Genomic DNA, 11,850 nt, shown 5'->3' on the forward strand with positions numbered 1-11,850 from the left:
CATATATTTATTATTATATTTTATAAATTTTAAAATAAATTTGCCATAACTAATTAAACATTTATTTAATTTCCTTTGTGAAATTTTGTTTGGTTTAGAATTTAGAATTTAAATACAGCAACATGTTTTAATATAATATTAAATAGTAATTTAATATTACATAGTATCAATCGAGTTCAAATTGGAGAATATTTTATTCTATACACATTCTTTATTTTTAAACTTCATGTAAATATCTTCTAGTTTTTTCAGTTTGTCATCGTTTGCTCTGACGGAGCTCGTCTTTTTTCGGCAAGCGCACGACATGTGCTTGTCGCACATTTTTTTTTGCAAACTCTTTAGTTCGCTCTCTCTTTCTCTATCCACGTAATCCTTTTTTTTGCACACTCGTCTTTCTCTATCCTATCTGCCATCGTCTATCTTGGATAATTTTCTCGTCTTCTCATCCTGATTTCTTCGTCCACGCTCGAAATGCATCTCATTTACAACGTTGGATTTTAGTTACATATTTTTTTCACGTACTTCTCATTCTCCTCCTCATATTCCTTTTTCTTTCTCCTTGACATCCGTCGTAGTTAGGAGAACTCTATAGGAGAAGAACGTAAAATTTCGACTGAAAATAGCGATATATGTTATGCAAGCTAAAACTTTTCATTTATCCTGAACAAAGTAAAACATAAAATACAATTAAATAGTACAAAGTAAGATAAACTTGTATTAATTTCTAGAACATATTGTTTTTTGAGTATTGTTGAATGTTTTCTTTTAATATAAATATATTTAAATGTATAGAAAACAGTAATTTTTTATTTACTGTAATAATAATAATAATAATAACAATGACAATTGGTAGACATATTTAGTGCAAAATGTATTATTAAAAAAACATTATGTTAAAATAATATTTTATAATAATATTTTAACTATTATTTTTATTTCTGCATTCAGTGTTAAACTTATAAGTTAAATTTGTAAACTTGTATGTTAAACTTCAGTGTAATATTTATACTTTAATCTCTCACTATTTATATCAACCTTTTGAATCGGAACTTTTTATCAATATTAATTTATAAAAGATTTTTTTTTCTAAAGATCACTGCATTTCCAATTCTGACCTCAGAATTCTAAAGTTCAAATTTCAAAAAATCTGATATTATTAAATTCGATTTTAGATTTTTGATATTTCTGAGTTTGAATGTAGCTTGCAAATATCAAATTTTAAAAATGTAGTAACCTCTATGAAGGAGAATATAGTGTCAAAGGACTAATTACAGTTTGAAAATCAGTTTGAAAATTATTAGTTAAATATTTATGTAGCACTGATGAACTTTATGTAAAACGAAACTGGAGAGTTGATATCACATCGCAGTTTAAAAACTCTTTAAAATCAAGGTCATAAAATTATTTTTTTTAAATTCTGTCTACCATATTGAATCTACCATTTTGAATTTTTTTACTTTTGACCTCAATTCGAATAAAACATTATCAAATTACTGCCAAGTTTTATAAAAATCGAGAGAGCAATTTATGAAAGAAGGTGACCCCGAATTGATCGACAAGGTTTAATGAAAATTGATCTTGTTATAATATTTATGTTTACTCATACTATATATATATATATATGTCGGATAATCAATTTCATATATAAGAAAAATATATTAAAATATATTTTTAATTTTTTGCGTAAAATCGTTCCTTTTGATTCATTTAATATATTAAGATAATATCGCGGCGATTTAATTTATTCTTCTACTTCAGAATCTCACGTTTAATTATATTATAAGTAACTTTTATATATGTTTAAAATATAAGTATTAATAATAATATTTTCGTTGTATATTAATATTTTGGATACAAACGTGATTAATAATTTTATATTATTAAATATCTTTGCATAAATTTAATTTTGATACAATCAAAGTAGAAAGCTGAATGGATAATGCTCCTCCATCTAACGCTACGCTTTTATGACTCAATAACGCATTCCGTGTTACGTATACACATAGGCAAATGCCGTGGGTTATAAATTATGCCAGGAAACTTCGCGAGAAGAATATTGGTGGCGCACGCAAAACTAAACAAACCTTTCACGAGGATCCTAATGACACGTAACGAACGCGACTGACACGAACTATGCTCGAACTTCAAAACGCGAGGGGGTAGCTTTCGTGTAAATACTGAAGAGGCAGGGAGAAATGCAAGAAAGTCGAGCGAAATTACCCAGAGGTGAAAGAGTATGAAAATTAATTAATTATAATATTGAGGTGCGTCAAGCTGTTAAACGATGTTCAATAGTTTCATCAAAGGATGACGTATAAAATATACAGAAGGTCGAAATCTTTTGGTTACTTTTTTAAAAAAAGGAAAATATTGTCACTTACAATTTGTAATTTATTGAATACATTTAAATATAAATTTGAATATAAATTCTATCTTTATTTCTATCTTTAAATCGTTAAATACTAATTTAATTTGGTGTTAAATTGGCAGTCCTATGATATCATTATTTTTTTAAGGAGAATTAAAGATACTACTACTTATATTTGATTCTTTTAAAGTAGTTTTATACAATTATTTTTCGAAAGGAGCGTACACTTGATATTTTTTTTTCATCCTTATATGAAAGAATGTTGAACCGTGTGTATTGTTTGACCAATGTCACAGCAATTCGTCTGTTTACTGTCATTTGTTTGTTGATCGATCGCGATGCGTACCACTATCTCTTGTCAAACATTCGTTTAAACGGTAGACTGGTCGTTCTCGCGATCTCTCCCCGAACATCGACGCGGTATCGTGGCGCGATCTCGACAAATTATTCGGTAGTTATCGCCCTCCCCATCATGGACGACACTAGATTGTACAAGTACTATCGAACATCCGGATACGGTTTGAATTCGCTGGTCAGAAATGCGGATCGATTAGGTTAGCCTGATTTCATCGGGGACTTTAATTTTTCACACGAACCGTGCTTTCAGATATACCGATTTCTCATCGCTGATTATAATCTAAGACGATTTTTCAACTTAAGTATTTATTGCGGAGCGGTGACTTTTGTTACTTTCATCTTTGTAATAATTATGGCCATCTGTTCGATAGCGGTGAGTTTATTATAAAATAATTTTAATTAGAGAACGGATAATAGAATAGTTTTACTTTTTGCATGTATTATTTTATTTTATTAAGCATAAAATTTATCAGATAATTAACAAAAAGAGTTTAGATTAGTCGTTAAAAAGTCTGTTCATTAACTTTATTCATAATAACAAGCATGAAAGCTTCTATGAATTATTCGTTTGGTGAGAGAAAATTCAAGTGAGCTTATTATTCTGGCAATTAATTTGCATATGATACCGTATGACTCGATACAATAATTAAAACGCCATGACAATACAAGTACACGATTCTATAATTAATTGTTTGCTTTAAATCCAACGTAATAATATTATTTCAGCGTGTAATTAATCAAGGAACAATAAACGATCGACGTCGCGGAATTATCGATATATTCCCTTTCGCATCGCGATCAGGTTTTGAATAGATAATGTTCACCGTTATATATATCGTAACGAAAGAAAACGAGTCACGTATCTTTCGAAAACCTTGCCAGCGCCAAACTCTCTTGCCGGCTTAAAGAAAATGTAAACAACTTTGCGGGGCAATCACTTGAATACTGATATGTCCGCGCACGTGCCACGTTGTAACAAATATAATTCTTACATATATAAAGTATATCATATGCCTTCAATCTTGACGAAGAGGGTTTCAGCTACATATCTCCCACGCAATAACGTTTGCTTTAATCCTTATCGGCGTAACGACGTTCAGAAGCTACAATTTTGAACTTGAAAAATTTGCAAACATAAAAGTTTTTATTGACCTTTTATCCGCTATTATTTTTATTTCATGACATTTATGTATTGATAAAATAGTTTTTATTCAGAAAACACGCGATAATTTTATAACAATTTGCTACTATTTTTAACATGATAAGCATACAATAATAGGGAATATTAAATTATAATATAGAATATAGAATATAGAATAAGGAATATAGAATTAGAAATAAATGTAAAAAAAAAATAGAAAGATTAATTTAATAAAATAAAATTTAATTTAATATATTAATTGCCTTAAATATTTAATATTTTCACGCTAGGGTTTAAATATGATGACGTTGAACAATACACTTTTTTGTGAATTGTTCGAAAAAGCGGAAAAGGTAAGTTAGGCAGTTTTGGCAATCACAGCTAAACTGAAGTTTGATCGAGGCTAGAGCGATATTGAACCTCCACACTTTAAAAGCATCAATTGCCAATAATTTGTAGAAATTACCACGAATGGAAAGTGTCGTTAGCATCATACCTCCGTACAAATGTATTCACAAGCATGTAAGTTTATTAAAGATTTTTTAAAGTAAAAATACGATTAATGATTTTCTTTGTCACACTGCTAATAACTTCAATCTCTAGTTACAACGAATGAATGTGTTTCAAGAGAAAACGAAAAAAATGGTAGGTTTTGATAATAATTTATCATTCGCTACTCTTACTAATTATATTTTAATATCTGAATATTCGGATTTTGTTGCGCACAGTTACGCAAAGAGCAATTGGAATTGGAAATAATGAACAGCAAAATGTCGTGTATCGAGAAGTTATTGAAGCCCGAGGTAAATTATTTGTCACGATAAATGGGATACATTGTGCGGTCCGGTCGTTATTATTAGAGTAAATAAAAAAAATTCTCGTTCTAAACTTGAGTGCTATCCAGGCGTGTATTCTCTGTCACCTTTTTTTAATTCAACGCTATTGATAAAAATAATCGATCCATAGTTCATTCGCATCCCTATTCAGAATTTACACGCGATCATCGACCTTAAATAATTTAATAATTCGCAGATCGCAGAGATGAATACGATGAAACTCATAGAAACTCTTACAAAGGGTTACGAATAACCGTGTGCCAATCGCGAACTCGCTTTTAATTAAAATTTTGCCGTCGTCGATGAATGAGAGATTTAATAAAACGCATTTATACGATTTTCCGCGTATACGCGTGGGATATTGTTACGATAGAAAGGAGTATCTTTTTCGCTACACGCGAGGACGACCTATAAATACTGAATTACCAAAGGTCATATAAAGGTATCATGGTCTCTGCAACTTTCGGTCGTTGCGTCGGGCATTAGATCAGTCTCGGCAGGCAATCGCGCTCGATTGGCAGACATAAAATTAGATTCGACCCTATCTTAGACCTTTCTATGGCTATCCGAGTTTATCTTTCGCGACGAGATATATTTTTACTCGTTTTGTTAACTCTTTCTGAACGCGGATATTTCGATACTTTAATTAAGCGTGTCATATTTTTATTTCTTGCCGACAATAGAATTGATATTCAACGTCGAATGTAAACTTCCAGATTAGTGAGTTATGTTGAAAGTATCATTAACAAGACAATATCGCAAATTACTATAAATATCACACATTCTTATCGCCAAATGATATTCTGTTCGATAATAATTGATGAAATAATGAAATTGTGCAAGCCAGGAACTTTCCGCTTTAGCTTAGTTTCTTTTAATCAATATGTGACGAATCTTTTCCGCGATACATGCATCATTATATTGTGTAAATTAATTCATTTACCTCCTAATAAAATATTTATTATTGATAAAATTATTGACATGCAATAGTAATGTATATTGCATTAATTGAATATTGTCATTAAAATTTGTTGATAGTAACTATATCCGATTATTATGCTGATAATGTATGTATTATATAAACATCATATATATAACTCTATTAATAATAATCTCTCTAGGAACAATCCGAGTGGCGTCGTAGTAGATCACCAAAGGTATATCATCGCTCCATTAATGTAGAAGCATCAAAATAACAAGCGAAAAAGAAGATACATTTATATGTAAAATCCAATGAAATTTTATTCTCTATTTTATAATATTTATGATGTTTTCATTAGCGATGTATAATTGCTATAAATGTAATGTTGTCTCATGTCACATTTTAAACATGTAACATAAATTTTGTGGAATACAGTAAACCAATAACATACATTTTCACATTTTATTCTCGTTAATGATATTTAATTATAAACATTTATGATTCCATCCGTGATTTGATAAATGTCTCAAAATTATATTAGATCTAAAATTATATTAGGTCCGTTCGTTATATTTATGGATGTAGAGCACAAGTTATATCTGTTCACAAGTAATATCACGATATCTGTTAGATATGGATTAATATAAAACTTAATGAATTATAACTTGATCTTCGATAGTATGTCGAAAACATTTTCACGTAGCAGAAAAACAGTTGCAAACAATGGTTTTGTTATCGAAGTATCGTTGTTCTGCGTCCTTTTTCAAACACGCGTAATTTTCGTATGATCACATCCAAAGCAGTATAAATCGTGACCTATTAAATAGACTGTTTCACGTGCAAACGCACAGTTTTTCTGACAAAATTTTTGCGCTAAAATAGGCGGCGACACGGGATGTTGAAATTCTAGTACGTGCCGAAACTCGCTGAAAAAAAATGTGACGATCTTTTTTGCGGTCGACCACATGTGAACGACGAGTGCTGTTACGTTTTGTAAAAAGTAAACGCCATAACGTCGCTTACGTTATACTCTTTCTCTTTTCCATGCTTCGATATTCAACCATTTTAGACCGTGTTATTTTAGACCCGTATTCACGAAAGTCATTAAAGGCGACCATGTACCATTTTTTTCAATATTTTTCATTATACGTGTAATAATATATTTATAGATATATTTATATATACATATTCGTTTGATTATTCATTCTATTATATCTATTCTCGAATATTCATTTTTATGTAATATGCAAAAATCAAATCGATAATACATTACGATCTGTAAATTGAGAAATTGTTAATTAAAGGTCGATTAACTTGAACTTATAGAAATACCAAATTTAGAAATACCAAAACATCTTGCTGAAAATTCTATTTAATCAATGAATTTTCCTGAACGCATTTCAGTAACGATAATAGAGAAATTAGACTTTGGTTCCACAAAATAAAAATTTGTTATAGTTATTATATTAAAAACAACTTATTTAATGTAAAATTAATCAAATATTCCTTAAGAACGAGAGGTTGAATATATAAGTAATATATACGTTACGTAATAATAAGAGCTATTGTGAGCACAACACTATTGTTTCGAGACAATAACCATTGAAGTTTAACACTATTATCCAACTTGGAAATAAGAAAAGACAATTTAGCATGATTACAATCTACCAAACTTTAACGTCTATTATATTAAGACGATCACGCGCGCGCACGCGTGTTTTGTGTGTGTGTGTGTGTGTGTGTGTGTGTGTGTGTGTGTGTGTGTGTATTTGTGCTATATGTGGTCGTTGCGCAAAACTGTGCCGATGTAAAATGTATCATTAGTATATGTACTTCCTACAACTTTAGCCACAATAAGTTCATATTGAGGAAAAATGGAAAAAAATCGAAGATAAGAATACTATATCGATACTATATCGATTATATGTACACAAATATAATTAATTTCCTTCCATTTTGAAACTAATTAAATAAATTATTTATAATAATTTAATTAAGAATACATTAACTTGACGTTTAAACACGAAAAGTCCTATGGAAATATGTACGTATACTATAATATTAAAAATTTTTTAAAAATCTTATAAAAAAAAACAAAGAAAAAGTAAGATTATAAAACTATTTTTATCTTTCTAAATTGAGTCAATATAATATTTTTTAAATCTGAAATAATGTCTTATATTATTCGACCTACATTTGGTTTATATATAAACTTCTATTTCTATTCCTGATTAAAGTTGACTCACCCCCGATGCCGACCGATCGCGCACCATTCCTCTTCTTTTCTCGCCTAAGCTTACGGATGTCGCCAGTAGTGCCGGTCCGAACTGTCACGGCGCAACGAGTCTGGCTACAACCGTCTGTTTCCACTTTCGATCCCCCGTTACGGCAGGGGTTGGAGAGACTGGCTCAGGAATTGAACGCGGCTACGTGGCGTACGAGAACAGGGTCTTTGCTCCCGTTTAATATTTTAGCCAGTCCATTGGCTGCTGCCGCTCGAGGCATCGACATGCGCTCTGGCTTTCGGCTCGTTCCGTTCCGCTCGGCACGGTACGGCACGGCACGATACTGCACAGCACGGCATGGAACGGCACGGCACGCCGCGCTGTTCGCACGCCTCGTTACGTCAGGTCGGACTTGCAGCTCCGGGGTGCAATCTAACGAATGCGCTACGCGGCATCCGATATCGATATGGGGATGAAACGGATCGATTCTCGCCGCACCACGCCGCGCTGCGCCGCGCGCGCTCGCCCTGTTTATTCGGCCATCGATCCCGCACCTATCGAACCGTAGTGGCCGCTTACGGTTCGGGAAGTATTGCATTCCGACCGATTCATGAAAACAGCCTCGGAAGGACCTCGTTATAAACAGTAGATCGTTACCATATCGTTAAACTCGGATTTTTCTGTCTATATCTTCTTCCCTAGTGTAAAATCGAATTAAAGATAAAAAGGGAACTGCTAAAAACAGTTGGAGTTCTAAAGAAATACAGCATCTTACGCAGGAACTTTAATTCTACAATATCGCTTGGTTATATCACTTTCTTTTTTCCTTTTGATTTCTTTAGAATCTGAATTGATTTGATAGTTGCTTTTATAAGTGCTTCTGCATGATTCGCAATTTGCAAATGCTGACGCAGAATGACCATCATTGCACGCAAGGTATACGCGGATGAAAATTAACCGCACGCAATAAAAAAATAAATGCAAATTGTTGCATTTGATAGCATCAAACAGCATGATATTTTATAGAATAAAATGGTTAGATATTTATACTATTTTCTTTTTTTTTCTATTAATTATTTTTTTTAGATTCTGAATTGATTTGATTGTTGTTTTTACAGGGTTACCACAAAACTGAAAGTCAGAGAAATCAGAGAAATGTCAGGGAAATTGAAAACAATTAGGGTAAATTAGGGAAAGCTAGAGAATTTTGAACAATTTTCTGGAAAATGAAAATTCTTGACTTTAAGAAATTTATATTATTATGCGTATATCACATAGTTTTAAAATACTACTAACTTAATAATAAATGCAATATGAATGATAATTTATATTGCTGTGTTAAATTTCTCCAGTAACAAAAAAATATTTAATGATTTCCAAATTACAAAAAAATACAAGAAAAGTTCAAAATATTATTGAAAACATAAAAAAAAATCATCTGGAAACGGGGAAAAGTTATTGATACATTCTATGATAAAGAATTTATGACAATCCTGTTTTTATACAAAACAATTTTTACAAAAATAAAACGTATTCATTTGATAGCATTAAACATCTTTGGATAACAATTAAATGGTTCGATATTTTAAACTTATGATATATGGAACTGCATTTGATGCTTGTGGGAACTAACGCGAGGCAATGCATCATGTTTGCCCGATGTAACATTGATGAATGGATTATAATCGCGAAGTTCAGGATCGATAAAAGATCATAAAGCTAAATTTTTTTGTACGAAATATTTCATAAGCCGCAGATCTCCCATGTGTTAACATATAAAGGAATAATTGCTGACTTTAATATGCAAACTGCGATAAATTTTTATACGTAATTTAAATATTTGTGATATCGCAGTTTGTCTTAGATACGTGATAAAAAAATATTGACAATTTTTTTTTATGTTTGACTTTGAAAATTCAGTGGAAACGCGGTTCCTCCTACTCTCACTTCATCTCCGTGCTACGATCTCAGGATTTTTAAACCTCGTGAAATGGCAACCCTAATGTTGACGTTGGAGAATCGGGTATAGAGTAGCTTCTATATCGTACACTACGTGGTCACTGAACCGTGCGGAAAATTTTTAAAGTAGAAGAAACCTTACAGCACACAGACTATTGCTGGCATAGCACAGACGTCTAAAAGCATAACTTGTATGCTTCCTGCTTGCTGTAAAGCCGCGTGTCTACATAATTAAGTTTAGTATATAATAAAGCTATAGTATTGTGACGTAAAGTCAAAATTAGTTGGCAGCGGGATTTAACAAGCCTGGTATTTAATAAAACGAATATTAAATTTGAAGTGCAATTCGAAATAAAATTTTTGAATCTAAATTCAGAAATTTCTCTATGTGCGCATAAAGAATTGAAATTGAAGAATTGAAGGATTGATCGATGTTTGTGCTTTTGATACGTGACTCGACTTGGCTTCTTTTGTCATTGATCGACTATAGTCAGTAAAGCCGTATGCTGATTGGCATTTTGTGCCGACTAGCATAGATCGATTGACACGTATTCAGTAACGGGCAATGCCCAATCGTTAAAGCCGATTATAGTAAAGGATAGAATATAGAAGACGTCTTAAGCAGAAATAGATTCACAAATTAAAAATGAAAATAGGTTTATTAAAGAAGAATATGAGCAGAAATATGAACGTAGCATGATGTAATGATATTTAAGATTAGATCATTGAAAAATGTATAATTTATTATCATCCTTTTTTATCCACAACATGATTACTAATGCAATTTAAAAAAAATAAATGATTATAAATATCTTTTAGACTGACAATAATAAATTAAATAAAAAGAAGAATCCTGTTTTTTATTTATAGAATTGAAAAACGTATCTACAAATTTACACATAAACATTGTCAAGTAACTAAGTACTAAGATCTCTCTTAGTTGAAAATAAATGACTTTAATAATATATTTAGCCTTCAGGATTTATTCAAATTTGAGTTTGTTTAATATTTTATACTACAAAAGTAGTTCACCGCGGATGCAAATGCGGTCGAGAGATGCGCAAGTAGCTAGTGATTATATATTTTATAAGAGGCTTGCAGTCTTTCGCAGAGAGATTGACGCGTTATGCCAATGTTTTGTAATTTTAGAAGTGGTAATACGATTTGAGAATGACTTTGGTTGTAGACGGAATTACACGAAAACCCCATTTATTCTACGTGTCGATAAGCCTTTGAGAAATCGATCGTACCGCAGCAGGGTAGGTTGTTTATGCAAGTGTCGGTTACGTTACCACGCCGATAGCCTCGTTTGGCAAGTGTCTCGCGTCGCCATGCTTTACCGCGAAATAACCCAATAGCTCTGACACGTATCTCTGTAACGTTCGAACTTCGGAAATTTCGGACACGCGGCCGACAATGATTTCGCGTTTATGGACGTGGTTTTCGCACTTGGTTCACGAGGATTTCACCTCACTATATATAGTATAAAACAAATTGATCAAAACCGATACTATATGGTACAGATTTAATGCAAAAAGGGAAAAATCTAAAATTCAAGATAAGCAATTATATCATTGTTCTATATTGTTAAACATATATTTTATTTACAAGGCAATTATATTTCTATATAAAATAAATACAACTATACGAGAAAAAGCTTTGCTGAAATATTTAAAAGTTTAACTGGACATATATCTGAAAATATTTTTGTTAGACTATTAAAATAATTGTACAGGATGCTCAAGCATGCTGCAAAAAGTTTTGACATTCTAGCAACAGTTTGAACAGTCCTACACCAATATTTGATGGTCCGATAAAATTATTTTTATAACTGTATCTGACTAAATTTGTAGATATTTCAGTAAAACCGTTCTCTCTCTCTGTGTGCCTACAGAAAGACAGATTAAAAAGGAATTATTTCATTTTCGTGAAGGAATGAACTATTTCAGTTCTCGATCACTTCGTAATTGATTAATTTTCAAAGCAATCACAAATCTCGTGTACATTGTGAATAAAATTTTAGGAAGAATAGGAGAAAGCGA

At 31.6% G+C, this 11,850-nt stretch overlaps 1 protein-coding gene across 1 annotated transcript; it reads left to right on the forward strand.

The window, feature by feature from the left end:
• Nucleotides 1–4,168: 4,168 nt before the first annotated feature.
• On the forward strand, nucleotides 4,169–5,898 carry LOC108691444. The gene is made up of 5 exons (XM_018199196.1): nucleotides 4,169–4,219; nucleotides 4,326–4,388; nucleotides 4,470–4,511; nucleotides 4,595–4,669; nucleotides 5,824–5,898. The coding sequence occupies exons 1-5, from the start codon at nucleotides 4,169–4,171 to the stop codon at nucleotides 5,896–5,898; spliced, it is 306 nt and encodes a 101-aa protein (XP_018054685.1).
• Nucleotides 5,899–11,850: the final 5,952 nt, after the last annotated feature.

Source organism: Atta colombica, unplaced genomic scaffold (assembly GCF_001594045.1).
Source record: "Atta colombica isolate Treedump-2 unplaced genomic scaffold, Acol1.0 scaffold47, whole genome shotgun sequence".
Taxonomy (NCBI): Eukaryota; Metazoa; Arthropoda; class Insecta; order Hymenoptera; family Formicidae; genus Atta; species Atta colombica.